The sequence below is a fragment of the Hyposmocoma kahamanoa genome, unplaced genomic scaffold, assembly GCF_003589595.1.
Source record: "Hyposmocoma kahamanoa isolate Upper Pololo Valley unplaced genomic scaffold, ASM358959v1 100021, whole genome shotgun sequence".
NCBI classification, from domain to species: Eukaryota; Metazoa; Arthropoda; class Insecta; order Lepidoptera; family Cosmopterigidae; genus Hyposmocoma; species Hyposmocoma kahamanoa.
Window position 1 is genome coordinate 813,173 of NW_020653200.1, and position 24,517 is coordinate 837,689.

General features: G+C 37.4%; 2 protein-coding genes across 8 annotated transcripts in view; both read left to right on the plus strand.

The window, feature by feature from the left end:
• Positions 1-4,766, plus strand: part of LOC113226016 (disco-interacting protein 2) — a 160,946-nt gene extending 156,180 nt beyond the window's left edge. For 6 of the 7 annotated variants that reach the window (XM_026458553.1, XM_026458690.1, XM_026458626.1 and 3 more), the window contains 4 exons: positions 849-1,080; positions 1,593-1,702; positions 1,791-3,394; positions 3,480-4,766. In XM_026458553.1, coding sequence (XP_026314338.1) covers positions 849-1,080; positions 1,593-1,702; positions 1,791-3,394; positions 3,480-3,732 — 2,199 coding nt within the window. In that variant the 3' untranslated portion in view covers positions 3,733-4,766. The remainder of the gene's footprint in view (positions 1-848; positions 1,081-1,592; positions 1,703-1,790; positions 3,395-3,479) is intronic. The other variant, XM_026458772.1, reaches the window with a different exon arrangement.
• Positions 4,767-12,578: 7,812 nt separating this feature from the next.
• The window catches only part of LOC113230952 (arf-GAP with Rho-GAP domain, ANK repeat and PH domain-containing protein 2), a 32,837-nt gene continuing 20,898 nt past the window's right edge, over positions 12,579-24,517 (plus strand). The window contains exons 1-2 of the mRNA XM_026465102.1: positions 12,579-14,095; positions 14,885-15,077. Of these exons, the coding sequence (XP_026320887.1) occupies positions 12,579-14,095; positions 14,885-15,077 (1,710 nt within the window). The remainder of the gene's footprint in view (positions 14,096-14,884; positions 15,078-24,517) is intronic.

Consider the following 24,517-nt stretch of genomic DNA (forward strand, 5'->3'; position numbering starts at 1 on the left):
TAATTGCCGAACTTTTCTCTTTGTAATACAATAAAAATTTGAATCATTTTTATCTAAATTTTTTGTTTTATTTTGTTTTAGAAAACAAAGTTCTTGTTGAAAGACCCTTTATAACGTAAAACTTTTGTAAATATTTTAATAACAGATTACAAAAATTTTAAATTAATTTTGGAGCTGTAACAAGCAACGAATTAGTATATTCTTATTCATTAATGTTTATGTCCCTCAATTAATTTTGAATGGGAATGTTTGAAATTTGACCACCCAAATATATTGTCTAGTCGCTTAAACATATAAATAGCCGGTTTCCGCCGGTTTAATGAAAAAAAAGAAAAATCGTACTTTGTTGATATTTTGGTAAATATTTTAAATTTGAATAATAAGTTCTTTTTCACATAACTTTGTGGCCTTAAACAAATTAGAATACAGAAGCCTCCGTTCACAAGGTTTATAGTAAGAGATGATAAAAGAGGAAAAGATAGCTGTAACAAATAATAAAATTATACATATAAAAATAGTAAAACACTCCTTGCAAAAGTAAGCAATACCAAAAGGGCTTATATAACTGAATAATGAAACTGTATAAATAGTACTCGACGTGAAGTTTAGCAACAAGATAGTGAAGATGATATGTGATTTACGCACGAGGGCACGTCGAGAAGGTCGTTTCAAGAATTTTGATGGTAGTGACGACAGATCGAACAAACCTAGGAAACGTGAAGGAAAAGAGAATTCGAAAAAGGTCGAAAATTTAAAAACTAAGTGGCCAAAAAAGTATGATAAAAAGGTGGGGTGACGATGAAACATGAAGCATCGTCATTACTTATTAAACTTACCGTTGCCAATAGTCGTTCCAGTGGATGTCACGCGTCCTCCAAGCGGTTGACTCTATCCACCAAGTGGGCATTTATTGTCTGGCACTGGTACAACCCAACTACCTGCCGAAGACGCCTCTCGGAGGGATTCACCTGAGCGAATGCAAGCGCCGCTTCCTCGACGGCACCTTGCATCCAGCCAACGTGCTAATGTGCCCGCACACATGCGTCACCAACTTGCCTAAACCCAGGGAAATACACTCAGGTAGGAAATTTGCGTATATTTTAAATAAAATTAAATTAAAAACAACTTAAAACGTATATTCATCGTATGGGTTAGTATTATAAATAAATATCAAAACGTTTCATACCAAATAGCAAAAATTCGACTTAAGAACGTGAGTTATCCGTTAATTTAGTTAAACAAATATCCTTTTTTTATATAAAGCGTCAAGATTCTGTTATATAGATGTTGAGATAAGATGTTGTAATATATAACAATGCAACCCTAAACTGTGTTAACATCAATTTAAAACTAATTGAATTTTAAGCCTAATTTTATTTTTCATAGATTTTAGCTTTTAGAAGAATGCAGTTTTAATTTGTACAACATAAATTACTTATAATGATACAATGATTAAATTAATGATATTTATTTTGCAATTTAAGTATTTTCCTATAACGAGAATCGTAATATTTGTAGTCGAGTTATACTTACAATTAAATTATGTAATAAAATGGAATAAATGAAAGTTGTGACACGTGTAATATTGGCAGATGTGGGTCCGGCTTCGGTGATCGTGGGCAACTTGGTGCAGGGCAATAGGCTCGCGTCCGCACAAGGCCGCGACATGGGTTACTCTGACGACTCGGACGCTGCCAGGAAGGTACGTATTCAATATTATGAATGCCAATTGAATTAAAATATTTTATTATACTTTTGCATTTTTAAACTCTGTCTATATTTTTTTTCAGTATCAGTTCATATCTCAAATCCTGAGGTGGCGAGCTCAAAGCACATCAGACCACGTAATTTTCACATTGCTCAATTCAAAAGGAACTGTGTCCAAGTCGCTCACATGCGCAGACCTGCATAAGCGCGCTGAGCGCATCGGTAATTTGTTGTTGGAGAAAGGTCGCGTGAACACTGGCGACCACGTCGCACTCATCTTCCCTCCCGGCCTTGATCTCATCAGTGCCTTCTACGGCTGCTTGTACGTTGGCGCAGTGCCCGTCACGATCCGCCCTCCGCACCCCCAAAATCTCCACACAACTCTGCCAACAGTGCGCATGATTGTCGACGTCAGCAAAGCTACCCTAGTCCTCTCGAACCAATCTGTGATAAAACTGCTCCGTTCTAAGGAAGCTAGTAACGTCCTCGATAGTAAAGCGTGGCCACTCACCCTCGACACTGATGACATGCCCAAGAAGAAGCTCCCGATCTTGTACCGTGCCCCAACCGCCGAGATGCTGGCATACCTCGATTTCAGCGTGTCCACCACGGGCATGCTGGCCGGCATCAAGATGTCCCACGCCGCCGTCACCTCACTCTGCCGTTCCATGAAGATTGCTTGCGAACTCTACCCATCCAGGCATATTGCTCTTTGCCTCGATCCCTACTGCGGCCTCGGCTTCGCTCTTTGGTGCCTCAGCAGCATTTACTCCGGACATCACTCCATTCTGATACCACCTTCGGAGGTCGAAATCAATCCAGGTCTCTGGCTTAGCGCTGTGTCTCAATACAAAGTGCGCGACACATTCTGTTCTTATGGGGTCATGGAACTGTGTACCAAAGGTTTGGGTAGCTCGGTCAACACGCTCAAATCAAAAGGAATCAATTTGGCTTGTGTAAGGACATGCGTCGTTGTCGCCGAGGAGAGGCCCAGGATCAATCTGACGAATTCTTTCTCCAAGCTGTTCTCCGCTCTGGGGTTGAGCCCCAGAGCCGTGTCCACCTCTTTCGGCTGTCGAGTCAACATCGCCATTTGCCTGCAAGGCGCTTCTAGTCCCGAACCGTCAACCGTCTACGTTGATTTGAGAGCTCTGCGCAACGACCGCGTGTCCTTGGTAGAACGCGGCAGCCCACACTCGCTATGTTTGATGGAATCAGGGAAACTGCTTCCTGGGGTCAAAGTGATTACTGCCAACCCGGAGACAAAGGGCCAATGTGGCGATTCACACCTGGGCGAGATTTGGGTGCAGTCACCTCACAACGCAAGCGGGTACTTCACAATCTATGGCGATGAGAGCGATTATGCAGATCACTTCTGCGCTCAGCTAGTGACCGGCAACACGGGAGAGGTTTATGCGCGGACGGGGTATTTGGGCTTTTTGCGTCGCACTGAGATCAGCACGACAAACACTAGCGCTGGTGACGAGACCTCGCTGGTGGTGCGGGACAGCGACACGGAGTCCGTCGCTTCGGGCGGCGGCTGCGCGATGAGCGACGTACACGACACACACGACGCCGTGTTCGTGGTGGGCGCGCTGGACGAAACCATCATGCTCCGCGGCATGCGCTATCACCCCATCGACATTGAGAACTCCGTCATGAGGTGCCACAAAAAGATTGCTGAATGGTACGTGGTACAATCTCGACCTTTTGAGTCTTCCTTTATTTTTCATTTATTACCCTATACTCATTTATGTATACTTTGTTTCCAGCGCGGTGTTCACTTGGACGAACCTACTTGTGGTTGTAGTGGAGCTGGATGGCAACGACAGCGAGGCTCTGAACCTGGTGCCGCTGGTAACAAACACGGTGCTCGAGGAGCATCACCTCATTGTAGGGGTAGTGGTGGTGGTAGACCCTGGAGTGGTGCCGATCAACTCGCGTGGGGAGAAACAGCGCATGCATCTTCGCGATGGATTCCTGTCAGACCAGATCGATGCTATTTATATTGCATACAACATGTAAACACACATCTAGCGGCCATCACGTCAATCGGCAAATCTCTTCACCTGATTTCAAGTTCGTGGCTGTCGCAATCGCGTATTGTTTTCTGTAAGTCAGGCGCCGGGTCGTACGGTTATTGACATTTCGTAGAAAAATTATAACGATTGTGAGATGTCATGATGTTGCGGTATGGGCTAGTCGGTCCTTGAAGGCAGTCTTTCATTTGCAGTGTTGTGCTTTAAATGTCGTCCCACCATTGACTAGTCTGTCCGATGATGATGAAATTGGTTAGCTCCTTCAATTCTTAGAGCTCAGTTACAGTTTCTCTTTAAAATGTTTAGACTGTTTTTTGCAAAATGCACTTAACCCCCTAATATAAAAAGCAAACGCCAAATCATATTCGAATTGTAACGAAAGTGTCTAAGACTGTTCTTATTTCTAAGCGTAGAAGATGCTTTTTGCAACAATATCAGTGAAATTTTTCTCGTAACTGCCGATGAAACGAGAATTAGTGTAGACTCTACGTTTATTTCAGGTTTTTCGAGGCGTTTTGCCCTCTTTCTCTTAATCCGCCCTCTTTCTCTTCATATGTTGGAGGCCAATAACACATTCACCCACGAAGTAGATCCCTTTATGTTAGGATGTTAAGTAGAAAGTTTATAGTTAAAACCTTGTATTTTATCAGTTTACACAATTATAATTGTTGTGATTATTATTCAATCAAATAATTTCTAATGTAGTTCGTATGTCAATGTATTACAATCGTAATTATTATTCTTAGTATGTATTAGTGATTATTCCTATGAATAATTTAAAATTGTACTGCATTTAATGTTAGTTTTGAAGTTCTGTTCTGTTTTGTAGTCGGACAATAAGTTCTTGCAAATTCTCAAAAGTATTGTGCACTTTCAGCCTCAATTTAAAGCGAAAACACGTACAATTCTGTGTTTGGAATATAAACGCGTATTCTTATAAGTGGAGACCTCTATGCTAGAGTGGCAAAATGTTGCACGTGTTGAAATCTTAAACAACTGTGTTTTTATACTGATTATTTTGAAAAAAGGATTCTTCACCATTTTAACCTTTTCCTGTTCGTCCTAATTGTTTCCTCGCGCGGAATTTCCGCGTGCATATCGAGAGTACCAAAGGTTTTCATCACATCGCCCTTATTGGCAAAAAATTGTCTTCGTAAATGACACTTCACTGAAGTGCCAGAGGAATGATGTATTATGGTAAATATAATGAAATGTGTGAGATGAATGATTGGTAAATTTCCGAATGTAGAAAGCGGAAGTTGTAAGTATGCGAAGATTGTGGCAAGTTACGTAATTGTTATATTGTAAATTAGGAAGGATATAATTTTTGTCAATGTATAGTTTTTGAAATACACAGAACTAAGGCTTATCACTCATACGCTAATAAAAAGGGCACACAAATCGCTGTGAGTTAAATCAAAGCACGATTTCTGACTGGTTACTTTTGTCACATGAAACTTACTTCATTGTGTCGTCTCTGATTAGACTATGGATGGTAGCCCTCAACATGTCGGATTTCTCTAAATTCCATGATGAAACTCATAAAAGTCAAGGTCAATGTAATTTCGTTAGAATAAGGTGTTCAAAAAGTAATTAGTTAGTATAGTTTTATTTTTTGTACACTTTTTCTTAAGTGAAATTTTACCCGACAGGAGAAATTTTAAATTAAAGTAAGTGTTCGAAGGCACGGCAACCATTTTAGACTTGTTGAATTAATTTTGGAATTGTGTATAAAAGAATCGTCGTTTGTAAGAATGCAAAATGTAATCTTGTGTATAGGAAAACATCTACAGACTCTTAAGTCCCGCTAGATTGTCCCGCTAGTGGGCTAGGACAATATGGGTCCGCAGAACAATATGTCATGGAAGATTATGCGTATTTAATAATTTGCGCAAAATTGTAGCCATAATCTACACCATACAGCAATAATATAAATACCGCCATAAACGTTGCAACAGTCGTACGGACTAAGTCCCCACGACACAACTTGCTTGTGCGACCGAACTGGGGCGGTCCGTGCTACTATCCTATCGTTAATGGCTTGCTTTTAGTTGATATTTAAATTATGGTTGACTCCTGTTTCACGTAAATTTGTTTAAATTTGAAATTATGTTTTGAAACAAATGCTCAAAATGTTAAACGAAAATTGTTAAAAAAGCGTCGTGTCACTTTTTTGAAAAATATTCCATTACTATTTTTTTTTAATAATTAAAATTGTGGTGAACGCAGAAGTCAACCTTGACATTATGTTTTTTTTTATTTACTTGACCGCCTAGGTAATTCTTAAAAGCGTAACAGACGACAGATTCAATATGATCTTCTCTTGTTACGATTTGTCATGCATTGATCCAATATTGTAGAACATGCTACAGTACCGTTCACACTATAATGCGCAGACCGTATCCTAACATCTGTTGTGCTTTTTAGAATTTTTTACCTGGTGAAAAATTGTTTTATTAATAAATGTTGAAGCTCGTCTGCTATTTCAATCAGATGACATGTAGTTCATCACAAACTGGTTTCTATAATTGTCAAAGCAATGCCAAGTTGTAGGTTGAACCAGTGCGGCACTAGCCGAGTAATAAAAAAGGGTATTCTTTACTTCTTGTTGCCTTAATTACAACCAATTTATGTTGAGCGGACACGTCGCAACGTTTGATGTATCGGACGATCTTTAATAAATTGAGATATTTCTTGGTAACTCTTATGTGTGCATTGAACAAATTAATACTATTTTGTTTTATAAATAATTTGTTATAATTCAGTGAATTTTTCTTTGCCATTCCATATGTTTTGAACGAAAAAAAAAGTGTTTATATAATTATTTGAACTGAATAACATAATTTTTATTTTCAATTTATTGCTACTAGATGTATCTTATTTACTATTATTCCTTATTTGTAATTATTTATGGCTAAATTGTAAATATTTTTGTTATTTAATTTTGTTAAAATGATTTCGGTATATTAGATTTAAATAATATGTTTATTGATTTTTTAGGTCAGCGAATTTATATGAATTCCTAGATTTATGTCTTCGTATACATATTTAGTCATTTAAACTTTAAGTGGTAGATAACAATGTTAAATGTATACTTCGATGTAAAATGTTCTATCTTGCATAATGTATTCAGTCTCCTTTGACATCTTTGCGAAACTAATCTCCAACATGTTTTAAAAGGATGTAACAATGGTCTAGAATAAAACAAAAATTTTTGTTGTGTGACTAATGTAGAACAAAATTTCAAATCTAACGAGCCATGCATTGTAAACCCTACTTAAACAATAATTGCTTTTTTGTCATAATATGATGAACGGGACAATACCTTTTGCAGTTTTGAATTAAGTTAGATTTCATTTATATAACTGACAAAAATTATATTAACAGTGGACGCAGCGTGGGCAGCCCAAACAACCACGCTGCTACCGGAAGACAGACCGACGACTTGGTGAATGTTGAATACAAGCAGTGCAACACACTGGTGTTGTCTGGTAGTCTATGAGGGAGACCCAATTCTTGCAGTGGACAGTTTTCCGCGTATATGATGCCTTAAGGTGTGTTGGACCCACTGCTTGGTCCCACTAGTAGGTTTAGTAGAATTTTCAACTTAGATGGTGGAACCAACGATCTTACATAAACAATAAAATCTAACGAATCAACAACAAATCAAATACAACCATGTGTAACATTATTTAGTCTTTTTGAAATTAGACAAGAAAAAGCGCATAAACATTTAAAAGAAACAGTATACCTTATGACCTTGTCAATAGATCGCAAATCTAGTTGTGACCTTAAAATTATTAAAGCAATTGGTTTCGCAAAGGAGTCTAGAGGCTTAGCACGGTAAACACTTCAATATAGCGTAAGAATGTTCACGTATAATTTTATTGTACCGCACATTAGCACCGGGATAGCGAAACTCGGTTTTTTGACCCAACTATACTTTTTATTAAAATATAATTTATGTACACGCACAAAAATTCGAACTTTTGGCCATAATAATGTATTTTGTTCAATTAAACATTTGAAGAATGGAAATTCTTTTCGAATTTTTGTACTCGCCTCGCCAAAGAATCCGCTGGGACTTTGTATCTGCTTTTAACATTTGTGATTATTTCTGAGACATAAATAAAGAATAATGCATTATTATTTTTTTACTAATCGTTAGTGGAAAAGTCTAAAGAGCCATCTTGAGCGAAAGTGAGTATTATTTATTATCATTGTTTGGTTTACTCCAGAGTGCCCATAGTCGAGTTATAGAAATTTACAGCTTCAATATTTTGAACTTTGTTGGTACCAATCATAGATTTAGTATATAGGTACCTACCAAATGCCTACCAATGATATTATATACTTTGGTAAATACCTTTTTGTCATATGTACACGGCCAGGCAACATAAACCAAAAAGTACTACCAAAATTTTCAAACCAGGTTTGTTAAGTGAACGTATTGTCCGATAAACCCTTAGAAAGTGGAAAAAAGTCTAAGGACAAGCCGCAGAAACTATGTCGCACCACTCATAAAGTACACCATTGGCGTCCTCTATTACAGCGTGACCAAAGACTACGTTTTAGTACCAGCTACTATGTACAGTGCATACATAGACGTCCTTGATTATCGTTGCACTAAAAAAAGTGATCTAGTCATACCGTTTTGTAGTTATAACGATGTTTACTGTCTACGCTGAAATAAGCTTTTTCCGGCGGCAACTTTTTCGAATCTCTGAAAACAGTTCCTTACTGCACCTGAATGATCTCATATTACATCCCCATTTTAGAATTAATGATGAATCATCGGAACAATAACGTGATATGTAATCCTTTGATTACCATCACAAATGCCAAACATATCACTTCCTACCACTGCCACTGGATGTGCGCAGGACTTTAAGTAACACGCGCCATTTAAGCAATATTGTCAATGGGTCAATTGACTGTCCTGAACTACTGTCCATAATTTGTTTACGTAAGTATACGGATCAACTAGGATTTTGGCAAGGTTTACGCGTAGTTAGTGAGAATTAATACGAATCTTATGGAGATCTAATTTGCACCAGTAATGGTAGCTAAGTAGTTTGTATACGAACTCGTAAAGTCTACCATACTTTATAAGTATTATTTAGCGAATAAACATTGCAATGTGAGCCGTGAACCATGAGGGCCGCCTCAAATTGCTTCAGCCAGGAGACGATGGGCAATGCAGCATAAAGTTTACCTTCTACAAGGTGAGGTTACATTTTCTTGACAACAATGAAAAAGACGACACAGCAAAGGCGGCTCCGCGCTGCGCAGCGATAAATAATATAATATAGCACGTATTATTCTCTATCTAATAAAGTATAAAATTCTTTGAATGCAAAATAGCGTAAGAGTAAAGCCGCGCAGCGCATTGTGTTGTCGTCCCCATGCGACGTGACGTCGCCATGTTGGCAGCTTCTATCAGGCAATGCAAATTGTAACTTAGAGCGGTTGCACACGTCGGCTTTTAGCAGCGATTCAAAGGCGCGCTTTAGCATACCCATGAAAATTTGTTGAAAGAAATTTGCGCACAGAACCAGATGACTATAATGGAATCTAGCAATGTGTTTTCTTCTTCTTTTAAATGTTACGGCCCCATCGAAATAATCATTTCGGCAATGTCGAGTTGGAACGCATAGGCGTCAACTGAAATTTTGTTTGACAAACATGCCACCATGCCTTCAAACATGTTTGTCAAACACGCCACCGTCAATCTAGATTTCCATCAAACGTGTAGATTATTTAACAAACGCGACCGCAGACGATCAAAATGTTTGACAAATACTTAAAATTTTAGAAATTATTTGATCGTTTACGGGACGCTTTATGTTGAATCATTAAAAAGGTGTATCGCGACTGAATCGCTGCAGACAAGACGTTAAAAGTTGCCGTGTGTAACGGCTCTTAAGCAGCGATACAATCGCGATGCAAACGCGACACAATCGCGCTGCGGTCGCAGCTGCAGTGATACGAACGCGATGCAAACGCCACATGATCGCTTATAAATCGCTAATGTCGCGATGCAATCGCACGTTTCGCAAACGCGCCTTTGTGTCACTGCTAAAAATCGGCGTGTGTAACCACTCTTAGCGTCTCAACCAGACTTAAAGGTACGAGCTTGGTAGGTATTTAAAAAAAAAAAAAAAAAAAAAAAGGTATTTTGTATTGAAAGAAATATTAATATTAATATTAATATTAAGTTATATGTAGATCATAAGAATTACCATATTTGTTATACCCTTACTGGGTGCATGTAACATTTTGAATGTAACGTGTATATGCAAATAAATAAATTAAATTAAATTAATCGAATCGAAAATACGTAACGTCATCTTAAATGTCAACCGTGTCCATTTCGCAGTACATGATTCCGTTGTCAAAGGGAAGTACATCAAATGTCAAAACAAATGTTTTTCCAAATGTACTATTGAATTATTCGCATGTATTATAATTAAATTGGACAAAAATATTGATAGTGAGTCATTGACTTTTGTAAGTCAATGTAGTGAGTATAATAAGTTATTAATAAAAATGCGCAACGCTGCAGCATTAAGGGATGCGGCTTTAGAAAAAGTGCAAATCAATCGAATGTTACATTGCACAGGCATGTGTTATTTTTTTGTCATTTCATGCAATTAGACTTATTTAAGTACTTTTATAAATCTTGCCAAATTTTGCTTTTGTTACTTTAGATTGCCTGTTTGTTTGTATATTTTGATGATTGTTGTTAACGATTATTTTGAGATAGTGTTGATCTTGTAAGCATACATTTTGTCGATATTCTGTTATTAAAACAATTCACTACGAGGTTTTTATTGTTTTAATTGATTTTTACAACTACTTCCATTATTTCTGTGTTAAAATTGCTTGATAGAGTCATTTGCTTAAGAAAGCCCGGGAATTAACGTGAATACTAGAATCCGCAGAAACCTGAATAGACTTTTGCTTGACAGTTAGTTAAAAGACGTTATGTAAATATGTACTAAAATGTAGGTTAAAGGCGTACCTCTCAAAGTAATTTTTATATTTTATTTAGTAAGTACGATTAATACTATGTAATGTTATATACCAGTAAAGTAGGTATATTTAAGTAAGAATGTGCATGTCGCCAAGAAACTGCACAGCAGTTTGGTGACTTTTACTAAATAAGTTATCAGTTGTAATCTTGAAAATAAATTTAAAATTGTTTAAAAAAGTTTAAAAATGTGTGTTGACATTTACAATAATATACCACTCGAGATTAAATTATTACACTTGTGTTTGTTTAGGCATACTTTGGTTGCAGTAAATTAAAGATACAAAAAAAAAACAGTTTCAACATTCAAGACATACTATTTGCACCTCGTGATAATGACTTATCGATAGATTATGGTACAACACTAAAGAAATCCGCCATTTGTAACTTTCAAATTTTTGAAATTTGTGATTCTGTAGTTAGGGAAGCTCCTTTTTTTTCCATCCTCGAAGTTAAAATTAAAGCGACTATATAGTTTCTTTGTTCTAAATATTTCAATCGCTTGTGTGTTCGAACAATTGAAAATGACCAAAAAGTTTATATAAGCTTCTTGAAAGTGACGTAATGGGTCTCTTCCAGCTTTTGCGCATGCAATGTGTAGAAAAATGACAGTTAGCTATTTGATTATTTTGTGTGCTTTTGTAATTTATATTTACGATTCATTTATATAAAATACGATAAAACTGTACAAAATAACACTTTTAAATGATAACTATGATAACACAATATATTTGTTTAGTGAAAATATGATACAAAATCCTGTTTTTACACTTTACTGCGGTAATTTTTACAAGTTATTATTATATGGTACTGCATGATTGACAACCGCGCTGTCACTCGAACAAATGAAGACTGTTGCGCGATTGACGCTCTGTATGCGATTTTAACGCCGTATAGGTGCGGACACTTTTTAGCGCGAACCCGACGTCCATTTATTGGTAGGTCAATGTATGTACCTATATCATTGACCTACGTCAATGACCTATATAAATAGTTTTCATTTGAACTACGAGTAAACGAAACGAAATTCGACCACTTTATTTTTGAAGTTCGTTGCATGATATTTATTAGTTGCTTTGTTTGCAAAATGATAAAACGAATTGACGCCTGATAAAATATCCCAAATGTCCTTTTGTGTCATGCTAAAAAAATTAAGGTGTAAACGAAGCGGTGACGGTTTGCTCCTTTTGTTTTTTCCGTCCAAATCGAAATTCATAATTGACTAAATACCAAGACATAAACTAGGTCACATTTCCCGTGTCCGGCAAAAATAAATTGATAAATGTGTAAATTGTAAATGCTATACCTACATTGAGGTATAGGTCAATAATGCTATATTTCTTTTTTTTGCAGAAAAACCTTTACAGAGGTAATAACAGTAATTTTATGGCAACATTGAGACATAATACAGTAGGTTTCGTTACGACAAATGGCAATATAGTCACCGTATACGTCATTTGCAATGCATATTGATCGCTTGCTGCGTTAGTATCACAGTATTTTTATTTACTTAAAATAAAACAATATTAATAAATGGTACGTGTTAAAATATTATTTTTTTGCTGCAATCGTTGCTTTGTAAATGGTAAAAGAAATTTAGTTTACGTATCCGAGTAAAGATAATGATTAACAGTAACCGGGTCAGTATAATTAAGGAGCGTATATTCATTGCGCATAGTGAGTCACTTTTGTTTGTGGAGAGCGATCATAATGTTATCGTTGTTCGTGAAATAGTTGCTTAGTGATAGTGAGTTCTGTCGGGCTGGGGTAGAGTACAAACTAGCTAGAAATCCAAACCGATGGATTCGCCACCCGTGCCCAAACCGAGAAGCGCTTTCCTGGCCCAGAACGATCCCCTGAAACGACCCGTGCCACTGCCCCGAACAAAGGTGCCCCCCAGCAACGAGCGCGTCACTGCCTCAGACATACTACGCTCGATCAGCACTGTCTCCAAACAAATAACAGAGGATGTCACGATAAAGGTTACCAACTCTGCGAAATCTGCTAACGAAAAATTTGAAAACGCATTAATAGATGGCTCGAGGTTCGCTAAAGGCACGCTCGAGAAAACTTTAACAACTTCTAGAGCTGTAAGAGATTCAGTGACAAAATCGGTTATAGAAGGAACCAGGACAGCAGGACTTAAGTTGCGACGAGCGAAGAAAACGGACTTCGCGGAGAGCGTTGACAACCAACGGTGCACATCGATGCCGATTGTAGATGTTAGTTTGTTTGATAACATTCAGTTCCACTCCCCACTTTTGGAGCAAAAGAGATATTGTAACAATGGAGATAGTTTACAAAACAATCAAGACATTCCCCCTCTCAGTTTGAACACAGCTCATTTTGATGACTTGTCATTGTTCTCGAGCAACTCTGATTCTAACACAGATACAGTAAGTAACTTCTCATATGACAGTAGAGAATCTGACCCAAACAATTCAAGCTTGACAATAAATGAGCAAATGACATATGATACACCTAGAACATCACAGGCCAACAGTATCATTAGTGTGAGATCTGCGCCAGAAGTGCCAGTGAGGAGGAAAAAGAGGGAAAGCAACATGGAGTATATAAGGCAGAATTCCTTATATGAAAACTGGATTATACCATGCCAATCCAGTAACACAAATGGTAGACCCAGTAAGAGCACTATTTATGAGTTTGACCCTTTAAACTCAAGTTCTAATTCAACCAGATATGAGGGTATGAGCAATGAACTGTTGCTTCTAGAATCATTTTTGATTGGGGACACATATGGAACCATTGTGACGACTGATAACAATGAAGACAACTTTGAGGACTATGGCGAAGTCGATTACTACAATCCTCCAACTCCTCCAGAAAGGTCTGATAGTTTATTCCCTGTGGAGGTTGAGACAAAAACTTCAACAGAGCAAGTGACTGACAAGGATAGAAATTCAAATTGGTTCATAACTGACATTGATACAAAACCTGTAGCTTCAATAGAAGATGAGACAAAAGTAACAAATTCCATGAAGCAAAAGTTTTCCCACATGAAATTGAAACTTGACAATGTTCTGCATAAATCCAGTAAACAAAATCCAATGCTGAAGGTTAATGTTGTGGAAAGACCTCCTTTAAGCACCTTGCCAGTTAACTACTACAGTGGTTTGTTAACCAAAATTGTTTCTGGGGTAGTTGAAGACTTGTTCAAGAACTCTCAGTCCCGGTACTGTGTGCTGTCTGATCAGAAGCTAATGTGCTACACTGACCCAACCAATTCTGTGTTGAAAGAAGCATACCCATTGGAGAGCATTTACTCTTTGCAAATTGTACTACCACTCTCGTCCAGGTAAGTGATGTTTGTTAAGTCTACCCTCATAGTACGTTAACCCTCGAGCTTGGGGATGCTCAAGGGTTATTATTATTACTTAACTAATAGCTCTATGAGCTGATGCATGTATATCACTGCACTTGTATATTGTTGGTTTTCATAATGTTTATCTAGTCTAGCTTTGTAATAATTCAGTTACGGAGCACTAATTACTGTTTCTGGGAGCAAATTCTACATGTTCATAACATGAAGTGGCAAGAAGTGTTTTCTTGAGTGGCTAGCACATGGAGGCTTCGTTCGCTTCAGAGAGTGACCTCTCAATTGGCAGTTGGGATTCATAAGATGCATATCATTCACATTATGCTCATTGTAGTGCCCATTGAGTAGTTTGTAAGTCTCTTTAAGATCTTCTCGTTTCCTTTGTTGTGCCAAAGTAGAGAATTTTAGTCCCCCCCGGGGAATATATAATGTCAAAAAAATAATCTAAAAAAAATTATATATTCCGATTTGAATAATACATTGTATACTTCTGAATGTAAAGCTAACATAAGTGGTACTGCATTGAAAAAGTGAACATTGATATTGTTTGAAATACACTACAAACAATATCCTAAAATGAGTACCCTTAAATCTTATTAAAATAATCTTATCAAACCGAAGCTGTCACCATATATTCAAACTTAATACTGTAAAAATAAAGCACTTAAAGATTCACTTGGTGGACACATTCAATTTGTCTATGCTTTTTTTGAGATGGGATGATTGTACAGATGGAGTCTCCATTGTAATTGCTTCCTTTCTATGCAGCACGACGAATAATTCATACTGCTTCGAGCTGTCGGTATCGTCAGGCAACCGTAACGCACGCAAAATCCTTCTGAGCTGCGGAAGCAGTTCCGAACGCCGTAACTGGGCCCAGAAGTTCGCAGAGCACCTTACCTGCGGATTTCCCACCAAGTTCACTTCAGAGTTTACCAGGATTGGATGGTGCTACTTGAAGGTAGGCAATCTACTCTATTTTTTGAAAACGTGGCTATTCTGTACTGCGAGAGCTTAGTTCGCCATTGTCCACAGTGGCCTATGACATTCTTCTTTTCTTCGAAAGCTCATATAGTCGACGATAAGAAAAACTATTTATCATTTCAGATTCAATGTGCAAGTTTTATATTAAGTGTAATTGACTATATGGCCCATACCCAGCAGTGGACGAAGATAAAGGGCTAGCGGTAAAGGGCTCTGTCGCGATATGAGTCGGACATCTTTAGGCATTCCAAGTACTATAGGAAAATCTTTGTCATTGAATTAAGTTTCTTGACAAGAAAATGTTTTTCTTCTTGCTATAAGTTTTGACTTCATATGTCTGATATTACATTTTCAAACAGGCATCTGGATTTTGACGTCGCATACATGACAGGCTAAATATTTTTATAGTACGATTCATCAATGTAGCCATGGTTTAGTCTAGTTGACTTCCGGTTAGTTTATCTCTGGTGTAAATGAGTTAAAGTTAACTCCATTGGTAAGTGGACAATTGAGTGTCTATTATGTTATCACAGGGTATTGGGCAATGGGAAGTGTTGAATGTTGATGACGATAACTAAAGTATGAATGCGTTGTACCACTTAGTATCTTAACCTTCATTGATTAGTAAACATTGGAAATGAAACTATTTTTAAATATAAATCGCATATATTTGTGTTTATCCATTTTGAAACGTAATGCTTTGTATTAATATTAAACATAACTGTTTGATGACTAATACCATCTTAGTCAGCCGTATCTACAGGGCATGTAGAGCCCGAAACGTTGGTTTGTTCGAAAAAATAAATATTCGTGAAGTTAGAGCCGATAAAGTGGTTACATTTCCAACTAAGAACTCGTTATGATTAGTAAACATTAAAATACATACCTACAGAAACATTGTTGAGTAATGTCCGCTAGCTGAAATATGATGATGAAAATACATTTTATTTTTAACCGCCTTTAAAAAAGGAGGAGGTTTTCTATTCGACTGTATTTTTTTTGTACGTGTGTTACGCGATAACTTGTGAACCGATTTCGATGATTCTGTTTTTGTTGAGAAGAGGGGATCTCAGTATTGGTCCTATTTAAATTTGAAGAAAATATTCCACCTCTAAGGGTGGCAAACTGGGGGATTGGTCCGGTTTCGTGCACTTTCCGGTAACCGATTTCAACAAAACTTGGCAAATAGAGGTAATACCACGGACTTCTCACGGACCGTGAGATTATTCTGAAAACGGGTAGGAAATCTATTAGTATATACTGATATTATAGCTCTGTAACTTGACCGTGTATATACATTCTATTGTTTGTGTTCTCATTAACCTTCCTTGTATTATTTATGCTTTATCCTGTAACTTGTTTGTGTATTTTGAGAATTGCCATATTTGATATTTTCTTTGAGGTTTTCTCTGGGTACGTCATTTCGGTTGACTATTTGACCCTAGTTGCCAAGGAAATTATGCTACGGGAATAATGCCAGAACGAGGAGGTCCTGCTCTGCGACTGTAGGTACAGGCTTATTAAAAACAATTGAACCACTAGGTAACAAATGACTAAGGGTTTGTGATTGGTTACTTCTGGCTTGAGTGTTGTTACTTGTAATGTAAACAAAAGACAATACAATTGCATTGAATAATTTTCTTGTATTGGAGACGCGTTATAATAATGCACCAATATAAGAAACCTAATAATGATATTAGGTTTTTCAAACACGGCGTATAGATGCGTTTTGTTGGCGTGGAGGGTGGCTAGGCGTTGATTGTATCAGCACTTCATGTTTGCATTCCACATTCCATTTAATATCACGTGGAGTGGAGTCGTCTGCCTGTCACGTATTAAAAAGAAAGAAGAAAAAGACACCGAAACACAGTTCCTCAATTCGCAATATACTCAAATATGGCGAATAATGACAAAGAGACACTCATCGACACGAATCGCATTAAGCCTTCCGCTCGGACCGCCTACGCGAAACGCACGTCTTTTTCGCTCTTATTGCAAGGACATAAAACTTTTATCAAACCAGCTCAAGCCAATTCCTTGAGTCCCTTATTGTACGAGTGTTCAATAGTTACTAGTTAGACATGTACGATAGACAGATAGAAATTTAGCACTTCAAAACGGGAATAAACGCGAGATTAGTTTAATAGGTACATGCAAATGCACACATACCCATTATCCCGACGACGTGCCGGCTATGTTGCACGGGCCATAATCACGGTCAGACCAAAAATGTATATGTTACGAAATTAGGCTAGCGGATAAGCTCATTTTAGCAATTTTATACTTTTGTTTTTACTGCATTTTAGCCTTATTTAATCTTTTAAAAATATTTAACAAATAACGGAATGCAGTTGAGCTGTGTTGACGGAGTTGAAAACTTGAACAACCATTTTGTGTTTTCTTTATAAATAGAGATGACGGTAATTAAATAATTGCGATCGTGAATTCTATTATTGAAATTAGTATCCCAGTATTCGGAAGGCGAACTCTCACGATCTGTGATTTTACCGATTCCACCTCGCACGAATTCGCGCCAACGCACCATAGGTAGAGGCTCGTCTGTTGCGACCCAGACGCGTCCGAAGCCGTGCATGGATTATATCCTTAGCAAAAAGAGGATGGAGCAGGTGCCCTTCGAAGTGTTGTTATTCTGTAATTAGTTAATTTTTATAGTAGTATGCTGTAGAATGCTGTTGGTTTACGTTAGTGCCGTACGAAGTCGTCACCATGCGTAGTATAATAGGAGAAATATGGTAACTTCATGCAAACGTAGCAGCGTGTCTTGTATGTGTGCACGCCCGCCCGCCACACGCCGTGTCCGGACGCACACATTCGCGTCATCTCACGGTGTACTCTCGTTGCAAAGCGCGTGTCGTCTCACGCGTCATTAAATATTATTGAAGTGGTCACTCGGTGTTTAAAAAATGATATCAAATAGTACACGTGTTTATTGTTTTGTTTGTGGTAGTTTGAACGAGAGTGCCAGAATTGTTCAGCATTTTGTTTCCATTTCATAATCATACTTCATAATCAAGATAACAATCCGCAATGTTGGTATAAAATATCAAAATGTACTCATTGCAATACTCACTGCATTTAACAGAGAATAACACGAGAATACTGTGATGAATGCCTTCATTTTTGTGATGAACATCTTCACCAATTATGTTTACATCCTGTAGATACAACTAAAATAATAATGTAACAACCCTACGCTCGTAGAGGCATTTACGCGCCGTCGCTGTCGTTCGCCACCGGGGCATGTTTACCTTTGAAATAACTTGATTGTTGTCAAACTTTTCTCGGCTTCATAAGAACATATTATTATTGTTTTCGGTTCAATACGTACTAGCAACCACAAATAGCAATTACAAGACAACTAACTAACAAGAATAACATTTAAAACCTTTAAATTTGTCGATATATATACATCCGGTAGTCGACTTAGCGAAAACAGGTAAACACGTGTGATATTTGACAACCTTGGTGGCCTAACGGTTTGTACTATGACCGCTAGATGTGGTGGTCAAGGGTTCGATTCACGGTAGGACCAATTTATGGTCGTTTGACACATTATTACTATTATGTTTTTCTTTTCTCAGCCTGTTGGCTGGCTTTAACTATATACGTTTACGGACCGAAATCAAGTAATTGCACTATGGTGTATATCTATGTTTAGGGTGTGTTGTGTTAACAGCCTATTTTGTCTTCTATCAGCATGAACTGTGGCTGTATTTTAAGCTATTAATCGCTAGAAGTTGTTTGCGTTAATTTATAAATGATTACAAATCGGAATGCGATTCATTTCCTTTGTTTCATCGTAGTTTGTGTCATCCTACACAATCTTGCTCTAGTCTCGCACAGCTACATCGACATTGTTGAAGTCGTTCCTTTCTTTAATCATTAACTAAAAAGGAAGAGACCTGGAGGCTCGTGTTATCGAGTTTAATCAAATAGTTTAAAATCTCGTAATGTATATTATTAAAATGTGTTGGTTCTTCTACTATTTACACATTGTGTTAGTGTCTTAAGTTTTCGCTAAAGTCTGCCTGTCGCAGACACTTGGTTATTACCAACGTTCGTCTGTTTAACTGCCTCGGTGGACGAACGATTACCGTCCTGGTCTGCCATGCAGATGAGAGGTTCGTTTCCTGAGTCGGGAGAAATATTTGTATGGCCTACAGTTATTTCTCTCCTGAGTTAAGGTGTAATTTATGATTGTCTATGTGTGTATCCATGGCACCCGCGATACAGGGTTTCCCTAGAACGGTGCAATGAGTGAGTGCGTTATTATTATTATTGTTATGTTTGATCCGTTTTTATCGATATTTCGACGGCTAAGTCCGTAGTCGTGTATAGCAGCCATATAGCAGTCGGGAAGGTTTGCAAGCAATCGGCAATCGCTGCATTCCAATTATTATTTTGCACTTGCCCTAAGAATGCAGCTCGTATGACTTATATACTATACATAGCATAATACTAGCTATTAACAACGAATCTATTGAAATCGCTAGGCTTGTCCTTAATTTGTTATAAAACACATCCCTCCGCACCCCGCGCCTTTGCATCTCGTCCTGAACTGGCCGTCGATAACCTTGACGCATAGCATTTGCACGACTGCATACCGACAGGCCGACTGCCTGATTTTAAAAACATTATTCAGTAAGGTACTTGTACATTTAATCTTTACTTCGATGGATTAGAAGCCAAATGGCGTAATATTGTCGGTCAACAAGCGTTGTACAATCAGCCTCAATATCATCTGGACGGTTAAAGTAACCAAATTGGCCAAAGCTACGTGCCGTTTAGAAAATGCAATAACCATATGTCATAGTGGTGAACATGAATTGAAAAACACACCTTGAATATTTTGAGCGTATGCATACATTAATCTATCTTATATGCATTGATCTCAAAGGTGGTCAACTTTATCTATACGCTCCCTATTGTGTAAATACTACACCATAGAGATTTACCAGAGCATCGTATTTTCGATTTGTCTTTTGAGCTGTTACTCGTTTTGTCAGTGTGCTAAATTTATAAACGATATAATAAACGTTGTATAAAAAACGATATAAAATCCGTCGATTGGGTGGAGAATGTTCACTTTTGAAAGCTGACCTAGGTCGTACGTCTTGCGTACTACGACAAAAACTCATATGCGGCAGTTACCTGTCGGCAGTGACACATATACATATACCTAAGAAGATACTTTAGGACATTGTCTTATCATGCTGGCCCAATACATGCAATTTTAATTGCGATATTTTATCTCTTCTGGTTCCTATTATCTATTAAACATTCACACACATGGATTCGAATACTCGACTTCTCTATTCAGTAGAAATTGTTTCCTCACTGTACTGCTACTATTTCTAAAAACATCAATGAGAAAAAGCAACCGGAACAGTGTACAAATGGGTCCAATAAAACAATCGAAATTTATTATTTACATTTTGGAAGTACGAATTTATTAACATGGAACACACTCATCAGCATTGAAATACCTCTGGAAATGTGAAATCTCTTCCTTTCCCTCGGAAAGTTCGTACGTACAATAATTACCTTACATTTAGTTATAATGACGTCTTACTATGTACATATATGTATATGACGCGTGACGTGTGCCTCAATGTGTAATATTCACAGACCAAACAAAATACTCCTCATAAAATTATTAAGTGACGGTATGGCAAAAGACAAAGAAACGTCGTAAACCAATCAAAGATTACATGTTGGGTACGATAACGTGTGTATATTTATTTATTAGGTCTTTGCCCTCTGCGTTCCCATCAAAGCATCTGTTACATTGCCGCTTTGCAATGGCAGCCAATGTGAGATTATATATGCCACGGTGTTGACTGCACATGTGATAATCCAAATATTAATATAATTATAAGATCCTATCCAAATATCGAGTTCTAATGTTTTTGCGAGTGCTACACATTTAAAAATTAAACTATTTTCTTGTATCGGCTGACAACCGTGACCATTGGGTCTATGAACTATTCGAAACGTTGATTTTTTAAAAAAAAAAAGAGATATTCACAAATTAGATCAGAAAAATAATTTAATTTCAAATCCTAATAACTCTAACACGTTCCATTTCAGCGCAAGCGTGTTTTGTAGTTACAGTTAGTTGATGGTATTAACCAATAATCCACTGCGCTGCTTGAACACAGCTTCAAAAGTTCGATATTTCATGTACAGTTTTCCTGACGATGTTTTCATTAACCGACAAATTGATTGACGATAAAAGTTGTGTACAGTAATATTGTAATGATCAAAAGTTGCGTGTGGCATTATTCACCAAACTCAAGTGCTCTCGTGTTCATCGGGAACAGTAAGGAACTGTTCGTAATTGTCGGGCATTTATACGTCGACAATCAATATGGAGCTCGCTATCTGTCACATGATAAGTTCTAGATTAAAATTAATGCTGATAATCAATTGCGTTGTGCTACGAGTACACTACATTGCATTATTTTATTATAATGAGATTATGTACTGTATGTACTGATAGAAAAATGGTGGAGGAAAGTTGAAGTCGGCGTATATTTAGTCAGATTAGTATTATTTTTCAAAAAGATGGAACTGATCGCAATAGAAGGCGAAAGAAGTATCGGTATTCTTCTTTCGACTTCTCTATTCGAATCGTTGCATGTGAAGATCCTTTACCTCAGCTTATGTCAATGCAAGACAGGCGTAAAGTATCAAACCAATTTTAGCGGGAAAGAAAACCTTTTACTTCAATTAGGGTTTAAAATACTTGAAAACTTTGAACGCATTCTTTAGATGCGATTAATAAGGACATGGCACGAGAAGCTTTTATCAAAATCTATTTGACCTATTAATACACACAGTGATTGCATCAATGAAACCGAGGTCCCGCTGCGCGTTCGTCATTTGCAATACCTTGAGGAGCGAACTGCAGATCCTATTGTGCTTGTGAATCGCATTCAGACATGAATGCGTTTCAAAATGTAGGTCATTGGGATAAGCTAGAATCACAATAGACGGGCTAAGTAACATTGTATACGAGTACCTCCAGTGTAATCGTCGCTACTGTATCCGTTTGAGTTTGTTTTTTTACATATTAGCCATTGGTATCAAAGGCGACATTTCCTACAAGTGTACATAATTTTGTATGTGTAAAATTATAAATAAGTAACTAATCCTTCATGTAAATATCATTGGTTCTTAGCACATAATAATGTGCCTTTAAATCTGTATAAAGCACAAGTTCGATAGTGTATGGAGTCCTGCTCTCACCTTTGGGACGGCTCTGCCCAATACCAGTTAGCTGCATTGGACTCGGTGCAGCGAAAAGATACTTACTAACAACAATTCTCTTGTGGAGTCGAAGCTACAAAATCTCGACAATCGCAGAAAAGTTACCTGCTTGTCGGTTTTCTATCGGATACATTTCGGGGAGTGTGCGCATGAACTTTTCAATTTAGTTCCACCCTCCATCAGAAGGTCCGCAGCACTCCATTCTTATGTCGTTGATATTCCACCTATTCGCACTTAGCGCTTTGCTTCCTCCTTTCTGATGCGTAAGGCAAAGGAATGGAATGCTCTATCTGTATTTCCCAAAAAGTACAATTTGGGGCTATTCAAGGCTAGACCGAATAGGCATAGCATAAGGCATAGCATAGAATAGGCATAGGCGTCGCTTAATCACAATTTACGTATTCTAAGTCATCATCATCATTTCAGCCGAAAGACATCCTCTACTGAACATAGGCCTTCCCCAAAGATATGCTAATTACATTTGTTTAATTACTAACTGTTGATTTCTTGACTATTGCGATGAATATTTATTACTTATGCCGCTAGGGGGTGCAGTTTCTCTGGTGCTGTTGCACTACGAAACTCTATACACACATATATATATTAAATATCTGTTAACAACTATGCCTCTTATGTAATGCAATTTTATGTCAAATTAAAGGAGTGTTATCTTTCCCTATCAAAGTGAAAAGGAGGAAATAACGGATCAACACATTACGCAGAAAAATATCAACACCAAATCCATCTTCTAAGTTACGTAGTGACTATTTCAAACTTGATGAGAGGTGATAGTAGCAGTAGGGCTCGTTGTGAAAGAGTTCGTCCAGGGAAGTATTGCCACCTTACCTATTTCTGTCGCCAAGCATTTATGTGAGCATTACTGCGTTCCGGTTTTAAAGGGTGCTGGTGAAATTACATGCACATGGACTTGTAAATTTATGTCTCAAGGTGACAGGCGCAGTGGTAGTGCTCCTCAGATCTTTGCGATTTAAACCTCAGAGTGGCGCTGCAACTGTTATGGACAGGCGTGTAGCTTACCGTCAGCCGCTTGTTCGTTCCGTCACTTGATATTACAAAAAAAATTATGGCGAAAGCAGATATACCTACTGATTAGTTCCTGGAAGGGCTAAGTTTAACATCTCAAAGTATAACCTCAATGACAAGCACTAGCGATGGTGGCGTCATGTGATATTAGGTTTGACAGTGGCTCGCCGTTGGTTTGGGATCGTTAAGTATATGAAATAATATATTTTTTATATTCCAACTAGCTGTTGTCCGCGACATCGTCCGTGTAACTTACCCCTTTTCAGGAGTTGTTTTAATAAACCCTGAAATACATATTTATTTTGTATTTAAAGTGTCCAAACCATAAAGCAAATCGCACCATGTAGTATAAAGTTCCCATACAAATTGAAATATCCCATTTCACCCCTGTGGGTTGTTTTGAAAAAATGTCATGTCAATCTTGTACCATTTACATTATAGAATATATTTATACTAAGTTTGATCTTTGTAAGTTAAAGGAATACGATTTTTCATACCAATGTTTTAATCTTTTTTAATTTTGTTAGGGATTGAATTTCGAAACATCCCTTATTAGTACGCCTAAACCAAATAAAAGTTGCATACCCCCGAGTTTTCGCGTTTCTAGAACTATGTCCACTTGCCCTAAACTAAAGTACCGTCTTAAATCTATGCCTAAATTGATAAGCCATCCTTAATACAATGTACTAAGAGTCTCTTGCACTGCAAGCACTGGTTTAAGATGTACTTAAGTGGACATTGTAGTTTTTGCTGTGCGCACATCTACCAGTGAATTTATATATTATATAGATTAAAAATGATGATTGTGGTTTCAATAATAGTGTGAAGCCACAATGTGTACATATATACACACATTTTTGTGACTACGATAATAAGTATATTGTATTTCTGATAACGAATTATATTCTAATGATGAATGATGACTGTGAATATCCACAACTAATTAGGAAGGAATCATTTTACTATCTCTAAAACTGACATATCGTAAAGAACGAAGCAGTTTCGATGTTGGAAAGTTGAGTGACACTGAACAAAAGGTTGTACTAGATTTTTTGTTTTGTCTCAGCGTATTGTGCGCGC